Source organism: Seriola aureovittata, chromosome 14, assembly GCF_021018895.1.
Source record: "Seriola aureovittata isolate HTS-2021-v1 ecotype China chromosome 14, ASM2101889v1, whole genome shotgun sequence".
Taxonomy (NCBI): domain Eukaryota; kingdom Metazoa; phylum Chordata; class Actinopteri; order Carangiformes; family Carangidae; genus Seriola; species Seriola aureovittata.
The window spans coordinates 8,784,883-8,807,931 of NC_079377.1; the positions used below are offsets into that span (position 1 = coordinate 8,784,883).

Here is a 23,049-nt window from a genome sequence, read left to right on the forward strand (position 1 = left end):
ACTCAGTCAGTATTGGGATACCATAATAACCTCTTCCAGGTGCATATACACTTTAGTGAGCTCCTGTAAAAGCCTTTATATTTCAATAAATATCCTCCTTGCATCTTTCCAACAAATCTTGGATGAGAAACTTTCAAATACCACAATACATGGCATTTGTTTTAACCTGCCTGGAGTACCAGTGGGGTGGCGGTTTATTGCATCATTAAGTACTATCAGATCAGTTGCCAGACACACGCATAGCTCAATTCACATGTCAGTCTCACAGAAGATTTAGTTAGTAGGAAAAGAATAGGTGTAAATAAGATAAATGGCTGAATTTTATTTAGCTGCTTCAATATGGTGTGTATGCTGCGCTCACTGTAATGACGTACACTACTGGGACACTTGAATAGAACAGAGCCATCTTTAATGTTATTAGTAACACCTGTGCTTTTCCTACTATGTTGTAAGGTCTGCTGTGAAAACGGCCTGCTGTAAAAACTATGCAGGATTAGAATTGGTACGTGGCACAGCTACTTGTTTAATACAACTTGCATATACATTTCTTTCAAAGAAAGTCATTACAAATAATTATAGGCTCTGCTTGAACAGTGTTGTTGCAATTCTTGAGAAAGTCTGATATAGGTTTAACCTTCAACGTAAATACCGTGTGATAGGTGAGTATATTCTACTTTTTTGCAGGGGAAAGAGATTAGTTAAAGTAAAAAATAAAAACAGACACAACAGACCTTCACATTTGATTGTAAGAATAATCCTTGACCTTAAGTAGCCACATCTGACTGTCTGGATTTGCCTATACATAGGCTATATCTACTAACTATAACACAGTACAGAATCAGCTCAAGACCTTCAGCCAGCAGTGATGTATAAAAAGATATTCTGGCATAAAAACTTTGGGAAAACATGGGTTTATGACATAGCGCAACCTGTGGGGAATAAAAAGTTGGATGTTCTGTTATTTTGGTGCCTCTGCTTGTCCACTGTGACGTTGTCAGTAGCGCAACCATTTTGGTATTTATTCTAATGAGTGAGTCTTATTGACCAATGACAGCGCTACTCAGATAATCCTCAGCCAATCGATAGGCGACGCTGTGACTCACCAAATAAGGAGAGACAGCACCAAATAAGGAAACATTGTATCTCTTTATAAGGCGGGAAGTAGTTCCTCGGTTGTAATATTACTCCGCTGTCGTAAACACCGTTCTAAAATTAGACATTTTTATACATTTCTGAACCACAGGAAGAAAGATATTGTGACACTGAATGAGTAAAAATAGATAAATCGATATTAGCAGGCCTACAGTAGCGTTACTTTTGGTTCACAATGCGGACTACGCAACATGGCGGAGCCGCATCGCGGGCGTTCTTCGCGTTTTCCTTTTTGAGAAAGTGCTCAGAGTTTTGGAAATAGAGGAGGAGGGTGAACCAGCTGAGCCGGGGTTGAAGGTTTTGGGGGCAGCATCACTTTCGAAAGTTTGTTTCGGTTATTTCCTGGAGTCTCCAAACTATCTCCTGGCCTGGTTTGTTTACATTTTGTGGCCGAGGCGTGTGTGCGTTTTATCAGTCACTTACGACACAACGCGCTCCAGCTTCTTTGGCTGGTGTTTAGAGACTCGGTCCAGTAAATAGAATGTTACCGAGCCAGGTTGGATCTGCACCATCTGGAAACGGGTCAGCTTCAGGCAGGGGTACCACAGGACACGGTTCGGGGATTGTTGGTAGCGGGATCCGTCCCGTTTTGGTCAGGGCAGGGCAAGCTTTAGCTGGGGTCAGCGACAGCACTGGTGCTGCCGGGCGACTGGGGGAAAGAGACGCCATCGGGATGCTGGGGGCTAATGGTCCAGGGGGTCCGAGAGGTACGAGACCGGGGAACGGGACAGGGGTGACACCTCTACAGACCGCCGTCCAGGGAAACATGGTGGGGTTGAACACGGGAGTTGTGTTGCCTCACGGAGCCCGGTTCGACCCGGACAGAGAGAGTGCTCCGCTCTGCAGCGGCTCGGATAATGACTCGGACTCGGGAGATGATGACGACCCCGTGGGTTCACTCGGGGACAGCAGGAGAGGGGTGAAGCGGGAGAGAGGGGAGATGGAAGCTGCGGTGACGGGGCAGGAGGTGGGAGTACCTCCTGGAGGTTACGGCATGGTGCCCGGAGGGGTCGCCGGGGCAAAGCCGGGAAAGAAGACACGTGGGCGCGTAAAGATAAAGATGGAATTTATTGACAACAAGTTGAGACGCTACACGACTTTCAGCAAGAGGAAGACGGGTATTATGAAAAAGGTGAGTCAAATGATTGCCTTTGGATCTCATCCAACTACGTAACATTTGATTAGAGTGTCACTCAGATGTTGCTTGGCCTACAAATACTGCAGTATAATCTATGGCGCTTTGTGTTCATTACTTCATGGAAAACAGTGTCGTAGATTACACCATAATTACCTGTATAATCAGAACACCTGTTGGAACATTTGTATTGTTAATTATAATAACCACCAGAAACTAATGAGCTGCAGTAAATCTAATTTCAATTTCTTTCTCAAAAGACAAACAATAGTGGCACAAACTGACTGGATGTGAGGATGTCATAGCATTTATGACAGGCCACGGGCTTTAAATAAACTTGAGCAAATGACAAATCTATTTATGACCATGCCCACCCCCAGCTATGGCACACACATGGCCTCTCTCTCTCTCTCACACACACACACACACACACACACACACACACACACACACACACACAACACACACACACACACACACACACACACACACACACACACACACACACACACACACACACACACACACAAACACACACACACAGATTTCCAGCAGACTAATTCATACACACATAGCCTAACACCTTAGTAAACTGACTGACAGGCCTAGAACCGTCGGAGGTGGTTTCCATCGGTAGCCATCAGTGCACAGGCTGTTCCCTCTGCCACTGTGAAGCAGGGCTTTGCTTACAGGCAGCAGCCATGTGGTAATGAGCAGCAGCGGGCCTGTAGGTGCCAACAGCTGACCCAAATCAGAGGACAGTCAAAGAGCACTCAAACAGAAGAGAGAATGCAGGGACTGTCTGTGCATGCATTATGGCAGTGTACATTGTGGTACAAGCCTCATACAGTTTTGTTTTAGTTTTGTCCGGTCTGACAGACAAGCAGCTGTCATTAAAGATGGCACAACTTGCTGCATGGTAGTCATAACTGCCCTTGTACTGTCTACTAAGTTCAGCACCGAGCCATATTTCACTGGAAATGCACAACTCAACCACACAATCGCTGTCATGATAAAGTATTGCTATGTGGCATTTGGCGTCAAGGCATCCAAAGTTGATTATTTGGAGATGAGGTCAGCTGTTGACCAGAGCCACAGCAGTTGTTTTGCTGTAGACATGGCTATCTTTCATTATGACTTTAAATAAACACTTGTAAGCCATGCTTTATTGTAGTGCAAGAGTTTATCTGTCCTCATGTTACTTTGAAGCGCCTGTACTGTGTACTCTTTTGTATTTCTCTCTCCTTTTTTTTTTTTTTTTTTTTAAATTTATTAATTTATTTATTTATTTTATATATCCCAGACTGTTGTCGTGGAAACTGGGGTGTCTTTATGTAGGCTCTTGGCAACATGAACACTATTTGACACACTGTGGGGATAGAGATTTTGAAAATGTTGCCTACACTATGTCAGCCATCATAGAAACTGACAGGTGGGTGGAGTGGGAAGATTCATAGTAGACTGGTTTCAAATCGGTTTCAAGGATGAGCCTCGTTTCATTTGAAGGATGTGGTGAGTGAAGTCTGTGCCCTCTCTTCTCCTATCTGCCTTCGATCATGTGAACGCTTTCTCAATACAGCATTATTAGTGTTTCACAGGATTACTCAATTAATATTGGTGGTTCCTGTTTTTGGTTCCATTATTTGTCCAGAAAAGGGCACGTTTCCATTTGAACTCTTGCAGTAACCATGCTCAATAAACAATTTTTTATGGGAGACGCGTTGACTTGTCATGGCAAGAAAAGCACAAGTGTAACTAACAACATTAATAGTGGTTCCATTCAATTTAGGTTTCACAAAAACCTATGCGAGTGAGACGGCATGCAGAACACCAGGACTCTGAAACTGGTTTACCCAAATTGAATGTAGTCATTACTAATGTTATTATTTACACATTGGCTTTTATTGCGTACCTTGACAAGTCTAGTGCTGACACAATTGGTCAGTTAATTGATTGACCAAAAGTTAATCAACAAACATTTTTGTTAATTATTTGTCAAATGATCAGTGGCTCCAGCTTTTTAATGTGAAGAGTTAGGAATGCAGTCAAAACTGTTGTCATACATACATTTCTGTCAATCAGCCAATTACCTTCTAGACTAATTGTCTCAGCACTACTTCCGGTGCCTGCAAGCCACAGTTACTGACTTTGCACCCTTATATTGCACTCTTGCTTTAGGTCACTCCAACAGATGTTGTTGAGGGATTTAAACTAGTGCCTGTTTAGACTCATGACTTTGGGACTAATGATCTAGCTACATCAGACAAACAACAACAAGACGAAATTTGAAAAATAAGGCCACATGGATAACAAGCCTTGTTTTGTTTCTGTTTTGTTTTTTTGTCATCTTTGAATTTCACAACTGTATATATCCATGTTAGCGCTTGTGAGTGTGTCTTTTGCTCCTTCTTTAGGTGATATATAGGCTCGACGAGAAATTTGCACGTTGCAGAGGAACCAATTACAGCTGGAGCTGACCCCCCAACACACACACACACACACCCTGCAGTCATGAATATTTATGAGAAAATCAGCAGAGCAAGGAAACTTATTAAAGCATTGTGTAGGTCTAGTTTGTGCCGCCACCTAGCACACTTAAGTTGACAAATTAGTCCTTCTCTGTCTTGGACGCAGGCCAAACATCAGACTCTGTTGTTAGACACCCCTCTGTAGCTGCTGCACAGCCAATCAAGGGACACAGTGGACGAGGGTGACTAGAGCTGTAGTTCATTACCTGCCTCTGAAAGGCTGTATTAGCACTGGGTAAGGTGAATTATACAACCAGCCAGAGGTTCCTTCAACACTATCCTTCATTACACATAGAATAGCTCGACATTATAGAAGTTTGAAGTGTTCAGGTGTAATAAACACAGTATAGCATTGAACATTTATAGCAGTCACTGGTCATCATTGGCCTTTCTGTTCTCTGTCATCACATTATCACACACAAAAGTCAATTATGTGGTCAGCTTCAGCCAGCATGCCCATTTATAGAGGATTGGACTGATGGGACTTATAAGGAAGATAGTGTTTAAGAACAGTGAGCATGATGCAGTAGACTATGGTGAATGCACAGTTTTATAACGGCTCAATAAAATCCTTTTAATTTGAATGTGATTTGTCTCCTCCTCTTTGCTCCGTCTGACAGAGTATTACGCTCCAGCTTACAATTGCACATCTATCAGCTAGCTCCGGCTGCGCTATGTGCACCAAGGTGATGGTAATGGTACTGTGCCTTCATAGCACCAGAAGCATCCTCCACATAACTGATGACTCATTTAGATAAAAAGGCCTTCTCAGGAGTTCACTCTGAGTGCTGTGTGTGAGTGTGTGTGTGTGAGAGAGAGAGAGAGATGAAGTTGAGTCTCATTGTTGTCTGCATGCTGTATAATGAATGACAAGGCAGGCAGAGCGTGATGGTGGCCTCACGTTTCACAGCCAGCTACCTCTGGTGTTAAGAATGATTCCTCGTTTCCGCCGTCAGGAGTGCTACCACTCCCCCTGCCTGTGCAAGCCAATCCCCTGCTGCAATCAGTCTCTCAGCTATATCACACTCTCTATTCTGGGAGCCTTATCTCATGTTATTTTAGCTTCATTTGTGCTATACGTCAGAGTTCACCACAGGGGTATTTTGAAACACCTCACTCCGTTATCAAAGAACTGGGGATTACGTTAAGTAACTCAAAGTTTTCTTGGCTTGAGAATTTTTTTCCTAGAGGTTCATCTTTGGAATCTCTTACAGTCCCTCCTCCGTTGAGATTACTTTGTGTATGGTGGTGTATGTGTATGAAGGTAATCCAAGCCCTAATTTGGTGAACGATACATACATGATGTTTGAAAGGACCATTCATTCCATCAGATACTCACACTTTCTTCTTTCTCTTTCCCAGGCCTATGAACTCTCCACCCTGACGGGAACCCAGGTTCTGTTGCTTGTGGCCAGTGAAACTGGTCACGTTTACACTTTTGCCACCCGCAAACTCCAGCCAATGATCACCAGTGAAACGGGCAAAGCCCTGATCCAAACATGCCTCAACTCGCCGGACTCACCACCACGCTCTGACCCCTCCACGGACCAGCGCATGAGTGCCACAGGCTTCGAGGAGACGGACCTCACCTACCAGGTGTCGGAGTCGGAGAGCATGGGCGACACAAAGGTGAGAATTCAAAAAGTGGAAAGGTCTGCTTCTATAGACAAAGTTAAGAATGCACTCCATCTCTTTTGGGTAAGATCAAAGTGAGGCTGCAGCTGTGAATCTCCAAAATTGCATGCACTCATTTCTGTACCTGTCACCACAGCCCATTTCTCTTACATTCAGCAACAGTGGTGCTGGAGTTAAAGTTTTTCTGACTCACTGACTATCTGCTCTTTAATTGCAGTTCAAATTTTGAAAATAAAAAAGAATGGATAAAGTACCATAAAGAGTCACTAATGGATATATTGGGAAATCTCTCCAGAAAAGGCTCGACAAGCACACGAGGAGAGCAAATAAATCAAACCCACAAGCAGCTGCAGAAAAAAATCTTTGTCCTACTGTAAACAGTTCTGAACTTTCGGCTGTTATATGTGAGGCCTCTGTGTTGGGCTTGTGGTTTGGTTCTGAGCACCAAGTCATTTTTTTTTTAGTTAGAACAAAAAAGCCTCGGTGGTCCTTTAAAGGGCTCGAGACTGAGGGGAGAGGCAGATAAGATGTGGGGTATTATTCTACTCAGCTAAAGGGAGCTGACTACGTTTTACCTTTCTGACCTCTCATTCAGGAGGCCCTCTCTTAAAGATAAATCACAGCAGGTCTGGGGTGTATTAGGATGAGAAATATGCAGCCTGCTGTATGGAGGACTTTGGTGTTTATCTTTGATTTTGGGATGGTGCTGTCTTCACTGAGCTAGTTAAACAGAGATTATATTTCTGAGAATATTGGAAAATAACCATGACAGAAATTCATTTAGGACATGATGAGGTTTTTAAAAGATGAATTTATGCAGTCTTCATTGTTGTGTCTTTGTATTTCCCCTCTACGTTGCTGCGAGTGTTCTTAAACTTTGAGTGTTTGAGAGTTGAGAGTTAGAAGTGGAACGATAAATTAATCAGCAGACACACTTCAGCGTCCACACCTTTGTGCAATCACGTGCTGGAAGCTGAGATTCCCCCCATTCTTTACACGGCTTAAGGACGCCCCTTTGAAGACAGACACTTCGAGGCCTGTTTGCCTGCGTGCCGTTTTTGCAAGGCACTAACTAACACGTACCATACACCGTCAAGGATGAGAGATCAACCTTTGCACGTTAAGCCACTCTCATGCCCGCTCTCCTCATTGATAAAAATTAGATTCTGCCTCTGTTGCCATATATGGTATGGTTTCCCTGCCTGTTCTCTTGGCTGAGGCCCCTCACATTCCTTATAAGCTGCAGCTGTCTTTGGAGTCCTGTGATTTCTTCCCCCCCCCCCCCCCCTCACTCATTTAGTGATATGGAGGGGGAGGTATGGATGTAGATATGAGTGGGTGGAATGGAAACATTTGAACGATACTTTACGTCCCGTTTCATGTGATGTCTGTTTAGGTGGCTGTTAGTTACACTCTGACCTCTGCCCCCCGCTGCAGTTAGTGGGAGTGTGGGAGTCCAACATGGCTCCCCCCTGAGCCCTCCTCAACCAGAGGAACCAGTAGAAATTTTCATTGTGTTGTACATGTCAGAATCAGTTATGCTGTTATGACTCGGGCATGGCAGGTGGACACGGAGGTTTTCCATTCTGAGGGATCATCTCCGTGCAGTAGATCTGTTGCGTGATCGCCGTGTGCACCTCTGCAGCATCTGGACACTGTTCATCAAGAGAGTAGTATGTCATACATACAGTCCAAGCTAGTCTAAACAGTTCAGAGTTTGCGATGGCTGGTGGGGGAAGTGGAGGACATTTTGGAGACGCACAAGAGCGTGAAGTAAAGTAGACTCAAAAAATCAAGTGACAGTAGTAATTCTGGGGCTTACATGGTGTTACTTTTGCAGGATTAAAAAGAAAATTAAAGTGGAAAAGTATTAAAACTATTTAAACAGCTATTGGTAATGTAACTAGGCATCCATTTTGAAAGAAGATAAGAAGTAGTCTGCCACATGACCACCTGTAAACACCACAGCATGTAATTTTGGTATGGATTGCACAAACAAGATATAAAGTGTTAATTAGTGAGCTTTAGAGGTGCTGGTAGATGGATTTTGTTACCTTTGGATGGAGCCAGGCTAGCTGTTTCCACCCGTTTCCAGTCTTTATGCTAAGCTAAGCTAACCAGTTGCTGGCTATAGCCTGATGTTGGTTGATTGATTAGTCTTTAAACATTGCAGTTGATCCTCTTCTCATTTGACTCGATGCCGAGGATGCTTCTTTTTTTCCCAAAATGTCAAGGTGTTCCTTTTAAATATTGTGAATAATATTCATTATATTTAATATTGTGAATAATGGGCTAATTGCTGCCACAAGCTGTTTCATCATTAAGTTTTAGTGTTAGTCCTTCAGGATAATAGCATTGTCTAGCATATAACATCATTGATGAATTAGCTGTCCAGTAACGGGCCAGCAGTTCCTTCTTTCCCTCAACATAAACTCTTCCCTACACCTGTCCGCGGGAATGCACCACTAGCTGGGCTGTTGTTGGTCTTCGTTTCTGAACCTCAATGTGGGAAAACACGGCATCTGCTCTAGAAATGTTGTTATATTTTCCTGAACTATTCACCACAATTAGTTTCTAAATTAATTTTAAGGCGACAAATGGGCCGTGCAGTTTCGGAGTCACGCTTCGTATCACACCACAACTTGTTTTCATAGCTGATAGCTATGTGTGAGTGTTTCTTAAAGTATGAGACTTTGAAAAGGCCTGTGAGTCACATTATTATCATCTAATCATCTGCTGATTGGTGTGATGCATGGCTACATGGGCTGAACTCATTCTTGAGTCTGCGTCAGACCTGACACCGCTACTGAAAATTGAGCTCTCGGGATCATAGTGGAAGGCACGCACTTCTTTCTCAAAACATTATTTGGCATATTCGTTCAGCAATCACACCGGGAGGAATCATTATTCCATTGGGAGCGCCTTTAGCTGATCAGAGAGCAGCGTTAAGATGATAAGTCATTAAGTTTAACGTGTGTGACTCACTTTATGTCTGCAAAACCCAGCTTTTCTATTACTACTGCTCTCTCAGCTGAAAGCAACACATTCAAGACTGTTCTCTAAGGGCTGTTTGAATGCATTTAGGGAAATATAAAGTCTTGTGTAGAGGGGAGTGAGGTATGTTGAGGGGCAACTAGGGTGCACCAGAAATTAAAGGCCAGCACTTCACCAACTGGGCAGATTTGTATCTATTGTGCCTTCCCTGCATCCCCCAACAGATCCTTGGATTGTTTACAGCTGCTTCTTAATATTAGACGAGCCGAGAGGGCAGATGTTTTTATGTGTTTCGGGATTATTTTTGGAAAGGGATGGCAAATCCCACAACTCCTGTTTTTGCTCAGAGGATCCATGTTAGCACTAAATTCTAAGTATTGCAGGATCCTCCTCCCTCCTCCCTCCTCTCACTTTCTCTCTCTCCCTTCCTCCCTTTGCTCCATCCCTCTCTCTCCCTCTCTCTTTCTTTTTCTCTCTCTGTCTTCCCTCATTACCACAAATGACATTTCCATTGCCACTGTAATGTTGCAAGAAACACTGACCTGAAAACTTCCAGACTGAGGCTGCTGTCTTGACCACCAGCTGACATGTTTGTTTTTCCCTGTGTTGTGGCTCTTTAGACATACTGCGGCAGATTTGACAGCCTCGCTATTCAACATATTGTACATCCATGAATGTGTATGAATTTGATTTGGTCTCCCTAGAGAAATAACACTGATTTGATAATTAATTCAGTCTTAACTGGGGGGACTATGCTTAAATAGATAAAGTGTTTATCTTTTTACAACTGTCTGCTGTTGTTCTGTCTAACTGCTGTTGTAAGGGCAGAGTGGTGGCCTGAAGTAGGTGAGCAGAGAGAATCACTGAGATATTGGAAAGTTAATTTACTCAGATATGTGCTCTTATCACAGGGCTGCCGCTGAGCAGCGAGGTGGTGGTGGTGGTGTCTGAGGGATTCTAACTGTGTCGGCAGGGAGAACAGCATGTTGGCTGTGTTAGAGGGGGAGGAAAGCAACGTTATGTCACCCTCCACCCCACCACCTCCACCCCGTCTTCCGCCCCCCACCCCCCCACCCCCTTATTTTACAGCAAGCAACTGGACAGGTCAGCCGCCATTGGCTGCACCTCCTCCACTTGGGCTGCCTTGCCTTTTTTAGCAGTCCCAAATGGAGCTGCAAATTCCATGTTGCTGGCAGGGTGACAGACTGGGAGATGGGAGCCAGCAAATGGGAGATTAGACGAGGGCCAGCCACCAGTAAACTGCAACACTGGACTGGCCTGCCAGTTGTCACCTTCAATTTGGAATGATTAATCCCTCCATGAATAGGGAATCATTTGTGTCCTTCTCTTTTTAATTATTCTCTCATTTCCTCTTCCTTTAAAACAAGGTCCTTCGTATGATGTCTGTGAATGTAAGAAGGGCAAATGAGGCTTTTATTCTTTTACCATATATAGAACTCCTCAGAAGGCACAAAATTTTGGAAACCAGCATATTGAAACAACTCTTAAAGAGAAAACGTTTAGTCACCTTTGAGTTTTTGTAGCACCACTACCAAAACCTAACCTTAAAAGTGTGTAAATGAGATCGCTGGTGTCTTTCACGGTTGCGATTGTTAAATTCTGCTCCCTGATCCTTTTCATAGTAGGATTTCTCATATGTTGACAGGACAGTATGTATAATACTTAAGATCTCTCTGTTGCTGGAGTAAAATAATGTCCCTCTCTGCTAAAATGTATTACATAGCATGTTATAGAGGGTGCTCTCAGAGGCTGTGTAGTCTAGTCTGGAGGATTCATTGCTTATTCCAGACGACTCAGCCCTCCATTCGCACGACTATAAATTGTGACTTAATTTTTTATGCTCTGGTATCTCATTATACCAAGTGGAGTGTTTCCCCAGGTCGTGCTCTTTTTTTTTTTTTTCTTTTTTCAAAGCAAGGAGAACAGGAGGGAGGTTGGTTTGAAAACATGTGGTTAAAAGGGGGAATCTGATATAAATCTGTGAGATACTATTTCCTCTCAAGCTGATTTATTATCATAATGCAGAATCAACAACCCAACTCACCTAGTATCCAACAAGTAGTAATATATGATATTATAAAATAATAAATATACTGTAGGGCTGCAATTTGCTAAATAAAAGATTATTAGCTTTAAAAGATGTCACAAATGCTCATCAAAATTTCCTGAAACCCTGGGTGGCATCGTTAAAGCACTCCGGCCAACAGAGAGAAAATAACCTGCAAACCATTAATTGACTAATCAACTAATTGATTCAGGTTTAATATAGTATATTGCGTAATATACTGTACGTATGTTCCAGAATGACTGGAGCTGGTTTCCATTTTTACTCATGGAGATAATATGTATTAGTGTGTACGAGTGTATCAGAGGGAACAGGAGATGGACAGGACTTTAGGAGGAAATGAGAGTGCTGAGGCTGTGGCTACATCACAAAGATGATTCTCTGCTCTCACTTCTGGTCTGAAGGAATGCATTACACCATTGTGGCCTATGTTTACTATGCACTGCCTTGACTCTGAACTAAAAGCCAGCGCTGTTTATGGACTGGCCAGTTGAACAGGAGACACATGGAGATGGTCTAACAAAGCAGTAGGTCAGTAGAAGCTCTCTATGTAGGTCACTGAGATTGTAGCAGTAGGCTCTTAGATCACCACAGAGGTTAAAACCTGGATGCTCAAAACTGGTTTCACCTTCTGAGGCAGAACTGTGCTCCGAGTATAAAGGTATATGTTTCTCCACTGAGCAGTGTGACATGGAGAAGCTGGAACACAGTGACCTTGTCTCTGTAGAAAGCTGTGTTGTCTTTTTGACAATTGAAAAAGATGACGCGACTCAGTCGGTTTCCGGAGCTCAGTTGTTCAGTGGTGAGAACTGCTCAGCATCAGATGGCGGCTGTCTTTGCACGTGGCCTCCTGCTGCCTCAGCTGGCCTGCAAGGAGTTAATTCCCCCTCAGAGGTGCTCAGGTTTCCCGCCAGCTGTCTGTACTCTCAGCTGTCTGTACTCTCACCCCCATCCTGTCCCCTGTCCCGTACCTCACACAGGTCTGACTCTGCTTAGCCTGCCACACACAGACACACACTCTCTGTTACCACTGTGGCTACAATGTGCTACTTGCTCTGTTACCACTGTGGCTACAATGTGCTACTTGCTGCCACTCCGCTGTTAGCTTTCTTGATGTATGTTATCTAATGTGGCTGGAGTTTTCTTCTGCCTTCATTGGCACTATCATCTTCTTCTGGTACCATCTTAAAGAATTTTTTTTTTTTTTTTTTTTTACCTGTTATCATGACGTACAGTAATATCTGTAACGCCTCCGCCAGTGTAGAGTTGAGTAGTCCCCCATTTATCTTGTGAACATTAATGAAACAACCGTCACTTTAACTCAAAATCTGAAAGTCTCCCCGGAGAATGAAGACGTGGTGACAGCTGTGTCACAGTCTGACTGTCAGCAGTCACTGTGTGATGAATAGCAGGGCTGACAGTTGTATAGTAAATGGATTGTAGGTTGTTGTTGTGTGAATTTATTCAGTTTACCCTTTTGGTCGAAAGGGCAGAACAACTGTGAGTCCTCGGTGTAGCCCCCCCCTCCAACTTTCCAGCTGCTGTTTAACTAAAGAGGTAAAGGACCTTGGACCGTCAGAACCCCTCAGCAGTGCCTGGGTCTGAGCGGCAGACGAGCTAACTAACTGCTCTGTACTCTGTGGCACTGTTTCCCTGTTGATTCATAGCAGCTTGTATAAGACAACACCTGCTTAGCCATCTGTATGCCTAGAAGACTCTGAGTTCGCTGCAACACCCTTGATCATTTATTGGTTATTAATTAAGGAAAAATCTCCAAACATTGCATAGTTCTATCTCCTCAAAGGATTTTACAGTTTTTTATTAACTGAATTTGGACGGTTGTGGACCAAACAACCCATCAAATTAAACTCATACTAAAAGACTTTATTGAATACCAAGATGCGAGTAGACTGCAATGTGGCTGAAGACTGGGAGCTCGTCTGTACAGTAGCTCCACCTCCATGTTTGCATGATAGTGTGTGGTTGGACGGCCTTATCAGTTGAGTCCATGCTGGATCCTCCAACTCTCACCCATGTAATCAGTCACATATAAAAACCAATAGTGCTTTACTAAGAGAGGTTGGCCTTGCCTGCTCACACGCTACCTTTCTGTTATTCATAATGAAAGTGTCAGAATTTCAAGCTTAGAAGTTGTAACACAACTCATCCTCTTGCTTTCTCATAGTAAGCCTGTCTGTTGGGACACGTGGTTTTGTTTCCAGACACTAAACCTGGATCATTTACTCACTATTTCTGTTACACTGTTGCACTGTGAAGAGTGATTTGCATCATGACACAAACTTTGTCCCAGTTCCGTGGCTAGGACACAGCCACCAAAGATATGTCCCTTGTAGGACCTGATTTAAATGCTGACCCTGCACCTTCTCTCCAAATAATATTGTCTAGCATCAGAGTCAAAAATTATGGTTTTCAACTTGTAACATCAAATATCAATCAAATAAGGCTGCCCTCAAACAGCCAACTAAGTGTAACTTTGGCAAACTCCAGAGTTTTGAGTGCGAGTTGAGAATACATGATGTACAACTAACATATCGACACCCTCTTAAAATAATGGCCTAAGTCATTTTTTCAGGTTTTTCAGGAAACACAAAAAACTCAACAAAAGAGTCACACTTTTGACATAGGCCATTATACAACCGGGGGTAGAATTGCATGTTCCCCTCAACTGAGGATTCAGGCGATTTTACCAGAGGTGGCCAGCATCATGAGGGGGTGATTTAGGCAAAAAAAACATTTTTGTCAAAACATGACTTAGGCCATTATTTTAGGAAGGTGACGATATAGTGTACCAGGTTAATGGTAAAGACAGTGTAACTTGCACTTCTATGAAGCTGGGATGACTCAGAAGAGACAGACATAAAAAGAAATTGTCAAAATCAAACCAGGAGGACGGATATCCAAGATATCCTGACTGATAGCCCCTAGTGTGGGTCAAGCCCAATCAAGCAATACTGGATCCTACGTTTCCCATAAAACATCATTTCCTCAGAAGATGTTATGAAAATGTTTTCACAGACTGAGTTGTACTGTCCATGACTATTTAATTACAACAAAGAGTGGAGTTTATGTCTGGCCTCCATTATTTACATCTTGCAATCGATTTTTTTATTTGTACAGTTCGAGTGATGGCCAGTGATCCTGGTATTTCTTTTAATATATTTTTGGGCTTTAGTAGATGGTATGTGGTAGAGAGCAAACAGGATGGGGGGGGGGGGGGCATACAGCAAAGGTCCCTGACTGGACTCGAGTGCGGGATTGAAGAGGGGCACTGAGGACTGCAAAGGACAGACGAGGTTGTGTCCTCCAAATTCAGGGAAAAGAAAGCTGCATCCGGTGGAACGTCTGAAATGGGACAGGTTATGTGATTTTTCCCATGTACCGTACAAATGTAGAGAATCAGAAGATCCAGCCTCTAAAATGAGAGTGAGCACATGTATCCTTGATGCGCTCGCATGCAGCTGGTTTCTATGTTTGAAGCCCCCCCACTTTGCTTCATTTCATACTGTATAAATGCACATCTGTATTCACATTTAATCACCTGGAATCAAACCCTCCAAGAATATTGAACCCACATAAAAAATGCAAACTCTTTCATGCCTTCTAATGTGCTGGCCTATTCCCATTCTGCTATTACAGATCATTAGTATCACGTGATAAGTGTTTTTGTAAGTGCATAGAAACAGGCATGGTGGGTTTAGATGTTCTTTATAGTCCCGGCCTAACGCCTACCCTGCTCTTATCATGCAGCCCACTCACCAATACATACTGCTCTGCTGTTCAATGGATGTTCACATTAGTGTGTGTTTTGATGCTACATCTCACCTCCTTTGATCTTAAGTAAATGCGACCATCTCACCTGTCTGATTTCTGCCCCTTTTTACAGATGAAGTAACATGTTCTGTGGTCAGTTAGTTGTTATAGTAACTGGACAAAATAAATGATTTCTGTTCCTTGTCAGTGGAGTTAGGATACACAGCCATGTTACTAAAGCTGAATGATTTATAAGTCTTTCTTATCGTTGTGTCACCATCTTATATCGAAATTCCTACATTCATTGTTGAAAACAAGATTTTTTTTCTCCAACTTACATTTTAGACACTCTGAGAAACGCTCTCACTTTCTGCACTGCTTTGTATTTTACATATGGATGCTATTAGAGGGGTCCCGGCCTGTTTCTCCACCCTATTCATGTCATTTGCCCTGAGTCTATTAAAGCCCACTCTGGTTTCTGTCAGCCATCCATTGATCCCTGAGCATACTGCAATTATTAAAGACTTCTCCTCCTCCCTGCTTTCAGCTCCTCAAAGAGGAAAAGCCCCATTAATGGTGTTGTTTTAGGTGTCCTCATGTGAAACTCTCCCTCTCATGTTGCTTTTACATGCTCTATTTATTTATTTATTCATTTATTTCTTTATTTATTGTTAGCAGAGTGGAGCAAGTGCTAATGTGTGGAAATACTAGCAACTTCCAGGTAGTCATAAATACCTTAAAGAGGTTTCACACATCAAGTTCAGTTTACCCCTCAAGGTAAACCTGATGATGTATTCAGGTTTACCTTGGATTTTACTTCAGACTTCGGATTTTTATTATCTATTTTATTATTTATTATCATCATGTCATAAAAATGGTCTGCCTCTGACTTCCCTGCTCACAGCGTTTGCTTCCTCCCCACAGGATACACTGAAGCCGACGTTCACGGTAGCCAGCCTACCAGGCACTACCAGCAGCTCCCAGTCCACGGTACCCACCACCTCCACCACCATGCAGGTGAGCAGCGGGCCCTCTTTTCCCATCACCAACTACCTGGCGCCCGTCTCGGCCAGCAGCAACGTCAGCGCCAACGGCACCGTCCTCAAGACTGCCGGTGCCTCCACGGGGGTCATGCAGCTGCCCGGTGGCTTCACTTTCATGCCCGGTAGGTCGGGGAGCAAAAACACGGGGTGTCTTGTCCTCAACATCCAGATCTATGTTGCAATTCTTAATTCTTTCTTCTTCTTTATGGCTTGTTTATCTTACCGCCATCCTTTAGAATCTAAATGAGACTTCTGCAGACCTTTGTGTTTTGTTAATGTCACCGTGTTGTATAGTTTATTAGCTAATTAGAATTTGAATGCCATCCCCCCGTGACCTCAGCCGTCATCTCAGGGGGTTTGTGCCTCTCTCTCCAAGCTGTTCACGTCACACAACAACTCTTCATAGCCCGTCACTAACACTCAGCACCCTCCGTTTTTACAAAGCCGCCCGTATCCAGGAAAGCCATGTCTATTGGCGACTGGCCCTGCCTTTGATTATCACTTGGGGACAGGAATAATTAGATGAGAGGGACACAATAGACCTGGCAATGAGGGTTGAAGAACACGGCTCCTAATTAGTCATGAATATTCAATAAAGGATCAGTGGCTTGTGCTGAAATTATAATTGAGGTGTACTTTGTGGAGCTGGAGCCTTGTGACAGAGTGGTCCTGAACTAGACACGACCCTTCATTAAGGGGGACTTCACAGACACACTCTGCAACACAAGGGATCAGTGCATCAACTCAATTGAGGACTTTGGGGCAGCAGCCTCTGATGTGGGGATCCCCAAAGTGTTTTTAAATTGGTTTTCCCCAGTAATTATTTATTACACTTCCTTTTCATGGTGCATGTGCTGGGAAAATATTGGATCTACATTTGGGGGGCTCCAAGAGGGACCTGTGGAAGCCAAGAGGTCACGATTCCCCCAAAGACATGAGGAATATTTGAATTTCACAATAATTTGATATTATCCCATCTCTATGAGAAGCTCAGTGCGCTGGACCATTTATCTGGACTGTCCATGACATAAACAGGCTGGCTGACACTGAAACTCTGACTGGTGCAATCTCTTTCTATTGTGTAAGTTGTTGTTGTTGTTACCATGTAGACAAGGGTCCGTGTTGCACGTGTGAAGCCGAACAGGCCCAGTGCTTGTCAGCCTTTTCTCAGTACTGGCAGTAATGTCTCTAGTGAGCTGTTGCAGTGTGTTGGTTGACAGCGCTCTGCCACAACCGAACGGACGGACACATGATGCCCACTAATGGGTCCTATGTTATTTTGACGGACAGCTGAAGGACAGCCAGGCTTCTGTGTCTCTGTTCCCTTTCCTCCCTTTTTTTTCTTCCACCATCTTTCTCTTCCTTTTACAAGCTTCTCTCTCACCATCGCTCTCGTTCCACCCTCTCCCTCCCTCTACTGCTCTCTCTCTTGCCCACTTGCTCACTCCCTCTCTCCTCTTCACCACCTGTCTGGCACATAGCAGCAATGCCAGGTGGAACAACACACCCTCCCACACTCAAACCTCCTCAGCTGGCAGCTTGGACGGGCCTGCCCACCCGACTGCAGCAACTGTCTATAATGAAGCATATGACGAAATGTGAGGGCGTAACTCCGCAGTCATGTGCTCAAATGAAATATCTGTCATTTGTTAAGAAAAAGCAAGTTGAAAATGGAAACATCACGCAACATTTGCAAAGGATTTGGGGCTCACAAAATGATGCACATCTTAAGAATTTTAAATGTCACGTCATAGATTTACTGATTCATTTTTACATCCCTTAAAAATTACTAGAACACACAGAGATTTTTAAAGTAAACAAAAATGTCATTGTGCTATCCAATCACTTAATAAAGTCGTACAGTATGTGTCACTTGACTCAAACTTTAAATTAGAACGTAACACCAACTTAAAGGCACCCTGTGGAGGTTTTGACCACTAGTATTGCTATGGAGCAATGTGTTTAACAGTGAATCCCTGTTTTGTGCACATGCACAAGGATGCAAAACCGTTTGCACGTGCATGCAGGCAGTGCAGTTCACATCCTGCCGTAGGATTCTGACAAGGCAGTTGGTGTCGGTAACGTGCCAGCAAACGCAGCAATGTGCCAACAAAGGCAGGGAAGAACATGTAGACATAAAGAAATGTACAATAAATTAAAATGAACTTCACATTTAGAAATTGGCTTTGCAAATGTTTTATGAGGAAGAAAATGCACTCAACACGAGTAAACAACTTTTGTTCACTCCACCTTCGAAGATCTAATACTTGAAAATTAAGAAAAAAAATCACTCAAGTTGCTGCTTTCTTTGTTGCGCTGCAGTTATTGTATGTTATCCTCCAATCATATTGACTAATAGATAAATAATAATTTTCAATAAATATTTTAGTGAACCTTGCATCCCTCACTAAACAGGGTTCATCTGCTGCCATTCTCTTTCAGTCTTGAGCAACTGAAGATTGTAGAAACGTTCACTGGCTGAAATGAACTGAAGTTATTTGCACTTTTTCAAACTGTTCTATCCTTTCGCATTTAGTCTTATCCCTCCCGTGTGTATATGTGTGTGTGTGTGTGTGTGTGTGGTGTGTGTGTGTGTGTGTGTGTGTGTGTGTGTGTGTGTGTGTGTGCCTCTTCAGCAGGCACTCCTCTCCCCCCTGGTACCCCCACCATTCCTCTGAGCCAGCTGCAGCAGCACTCTCTGGCCCTCCAGGGGCAGCATGGTCAGACCCTGGCTGCCGCCCAGCAGCCACAGCAGGGACAGCAGGCTGTATTCCGCTTCCCTGCTGCTGTCTCCCTCACAGGTGACCTGCTCTGCATGCTGCCACCACTCTGTCTGCTTTTACTAATCACAATCATATCTTCATCTTAAATGGCTGCTGCTAATGCTACCTCTTCTGCTGTGAATGATAATGATGCACCTTATGCTAGTAAGTGCTACTGTATGCCAACCCCACTGCTGCACCCCCAGTGCAGGGGTATGTTCTACTCCCTGTGTGGGGAGTTTGATGACTTACTGTAGCCGCTGTGTGCCCGCTGTGTGTCTCCAGGAGCGGGGGTTCCCCAGCAGCTTCAGGCTATCCAGGTCCACCCCAACACCCAGTCCACCTCCAACAACGACAGCAGCCCCGAGATCTCCCACACCTCCACAAACTCCACGGGTAGGTCAGATCCCCTCTCTGGGAAAGACTCTGCTGTCCTGTCTCCTTCTGGTTGGATTAAAGTTTCTTTAACCTCTCTGTGGATGAGAATTTGTAGATTTTTTTCAGAGAACCATATTCATTTAAAAACTATGTACGTAGGTGCTCCAAATGGTGGCAGGAGGTCACCAGAAAATAAAAGTCAAGTATCCAAAATTAATGTAATCTAATGACGACATAGTAGGATTTTAGTTTCACTTGTGTACAAACCCACGATCAGAATTTTAGTTTGGCCTAAAGATGCGAATATACACCGTCTCCATGAGTGGAGATAGTGCGTGTTGCTGTCCCACTTTGTGCCACATAATAGACAAAAGTGTTTTTTTCTGCTCGCAATATTCTGTGTTTCATTCTGTTCTTGTTTGGGTTGAGCTGAGTCCTAAAGCTAAATATTGTGGTGCTGCCTCACTCGGCATAAGTAGGAGTTAGTAGTTGAATTTGGATAGATGTGAAGCGCCATCTGCTGGCCTACATCTGTGCACAGCTCTTACCGTGAGTATGACGAGCTTTCTTTCCCTCCTCCGCCCTCCCACCGCTCGCCTTTCAGCAACGGTGAGTCTCCCAGCAACCATCGTCACCTCGTCGGTGCCAACGTCTGTGGCGGGTCACATGATGTACCCCAGCCCCCACACAGTAATGTACGCCTCCACGCCGGCGCTGGCTGACGGGGGGCTGGCCGTGCTCAACGCCTTCTCCCAGGGCACCTCGGCCATGCAGGTGTCCCACGCACAGGCCCAAGACACAGGTGAGACACTGATCTACTGTCTTTGAACTCTTTCCTGGATCACAGAGGAGGATTAATATGTAATTTGTAAATCAATTCAAATTAAGATAAATATGCTGGTTATCCTGGAGAGTTTGCTGATGGAAAATTATGGGGGTTTTTTTTTATTCTCCACAGGTGCTGTCCCTCAGGTGTTCCTCACAGCACCTCCAGGCACGGTGCAGATCCCTGTCTCAGCGGTGCAGCTACACCCAGTACGGCAAGATCTGCATTTTACAAGTGAAACTCTCATATTCCCTATGCAACCAGCATGCCACGTGACCGCACTTATGCATCCTAACAGAGCACTGTCACACAGAGGCAGCAGGGGTTATTGCCTGTTGCTTCTTTGTCTGAATGTGGATGATCAGCCGGCATCTTGTGTTACCTGTGATTTGCAGCAAAATACACATGCAGTAGACTAAACAAAACACCACTGTTACAGTGCATGGAAATCAAACGTTTGATGTTTTTATTTACTTTATAGAATCCAGTCTAATGAAGGAAATCATAGGAATTACTTATTGTAAGATGGTTTAAAATATGTTGGTATTTTTTGAATATATACAGCTGGAAAAATCCCATAAAACGATAGGTTATAAAAACACACCTGTCCTATTAATGTGAATTTCACACTACAGAATATGATTTCTTAGAGTGAGCATCTTAATTGTTACAGGAAACATGATCTATTACAGTGTTACATCGCTCCATGATAAACAGCATGCAGTTTAGCAGGATCTCCATCTGTGCTGGGTGCTGTGTGATGTGATGACTTGTGATTGGCTGTCTGATAGGCCCTGTACTCTCTGCTGACGTAGCTGCATTGTGTTCCAGATGGTGATTGGCCAGCAGTCGAGCGGCAGCAGCAGTAACCTGACGGAGCTCCAGGTGGTCAATTTGGACGCCACACAGAACTCGAAGAGCGACTGACAGACGGCTGGAGCTGTTTAACACAGCAGACCCAGGGACACAGACAAACAGACAGACTGACTGACATCTCTATTTATTGATGCCTTCCGACAGAGTTTCACATCACACTTCTGAATGTGACTTTAAAGAACATATATATATATACACACACAATCAAGGGCATATGTGTGGCTGACCCTTATACAGTATACAGTATGTTTTGGTATATAAATATATATATATTCGCAAATGCATAGGAAATATATATCACTACATCCATCATCGGAACCTATTTTCTATGCCGTTAGATGGTGTCTTTTTTTTGTGTGTGTGCGTGTGTGTTTTTTGAAAATGTGTAATTACATGTACACACACTGCAAGGTGCCACAGCTTCACACCAGCCAAAGAGACATTTGTTTGTCTGAATGTTCCAGTGTGAGCAATTTGTGCACAAGCGTGTGTCTGTGTGCGCGTGCATATCTGGGGTTTGTAAATGGGCGGGGGAGAAGCTTATTGACTTAAAAAAAAAAAAGAAAAAAAGACACATTTGGAAATGTACATATTTTTTTTAAAATTGAAAACTCGTATTTTTAGCCTGGTTTAGTTTGTGCAACGGCATGTAGTTGTTTTTTACGTAGTGGTTTTGTATGTACATGAAAATGATTTGCATAAAGAAAATGAATTATTTACATGTATATGTAAATTAATTTAATATACCATCATATGTTGCGATACTGTCATGCAGTTGGGAGCTTTCACTACAAGATGGAGAAAGAACGCTGGATGTTTTTCTACATTTTTTTGATTGTGGCATTTGTAGGACTGTCCCTGACACAGTATCAAGTACCTGGGTCACAAAATGTAAACATAGGATATTTATGATTTGCTGTAAACACATATTTCGCTTTAGCTGGGAAGCTTTCGGTGCATCTGATGGCATGATTGTTTAGCATGACATCAGTTTAGCATGAGATGTTTCCTAATGAAGCCCTGACCTGGCACTTTGAGTGTAGAAAATGTTTAAACTATGACAATCTGATGGAAATCATTTTCATTTATCTCAACTTTTAGCATAATGCTATCTACATGTTCACCAGTGTTCACACACAAATGTGAATACAATTCTAACATTTAAAAAACTTGACTGTCACACACAGTTAATATCCTTAAGTGACTTGTTCACTTACTTTGAAGTGTGTGACTCGTTTCTCTGGGTAAAAACCTGAGCGTGCCAAACAGGTTTTCAGGACATCAGACAAATAAATGAACTCTATGTTGTCTAACGTGAGCCACTGTAAACCTGATTTGCCTCCACCAGACTGCAGAATTTTGATTATGTGATGCTACTACTGACTTAAGTCAGGGCATTGGACACAAATCTCATTTAACAAGACAGTGTATTAGACCTGGCAATTCCACTTAACACTGCAATCAAAGCATTAGTGTTTCCTCTAATGGAAGCACCGTGTGATTCACTGTTGTCTCAATGCTGTAATATTAAAACGGTAATGACTAGGAAGACTTTTAGGAGAACAAGGTTCTCTTAATTTGGAAAGGTTACTTCAGATATGATACTCCTTTAACGAGAACTGTAAGACCATAGCTGACTGCAATCTCAGTATGTACCTCAGCAATCATTAAGAATGAACAAGAGTTATTAGACTGAGAGCCTTCTTTCTGCACCATAGTGCCTCTTTTCCGTGGCTGTTTCCTAAATCACTGCAAGGCAAGGGAAATGTAGGATTTACTTATTTCCAGACCACCTCACATGACTTTGGACCTGTCATACAATCCTCAGCTGTGCCCGGAGAGTGAGATTTTTGACTCATTTCT

The 23,049-nt window shown here is 43.3% G+C and overlaps 1 protein-coding gene across 4 annotated transcripts; it reads left to right on the top strand.

The window, feature by feature from the left end:
• The first annotated feature begins 1,400 nt into the window (after positions 1-1,400).
• On the top strand, positions 1,401-21,908 carry srfb (serum response factor b). Of its 4 annotated transcripts, none has more exons than XM_056395830.1 (8): positions 1,401-2,284; positions 6,178-6,444; positions 16,226-16,466; positions 18,981-19,145; positions 19,392-19,502; positions 20,089-20,286; positions 20,443-20,544; positions 21,142-21,908. In XM_056395830.1, exons 1-8 carry the CDS (start codon positions 1,634-1,636, stop codon positions 21,177-21,179), a joined length of 1,773 nt encoding a protein of 590 aa, XP_056251805.1. In that variant the 5' UTR covers positions 1,401-1,633; the 3' UTR covers positions 21,180-21,908. The 4 variants fall into 4 exon arrangements, with proteins under 4 accessions (XP_056251805.1, XP_056251803.1, XP_056251804.1 ...); XM_056395828.1 differs by having other exon boundaries at positions 20,443-20,519; XM_056395829.1 differs by having other exon boundaries at positions 18,984-19,145; positions 20,443-20,519.
• The last annotated feature ends 1,141 nt before the right edge of the window (positions 21,909-23,049 follow it).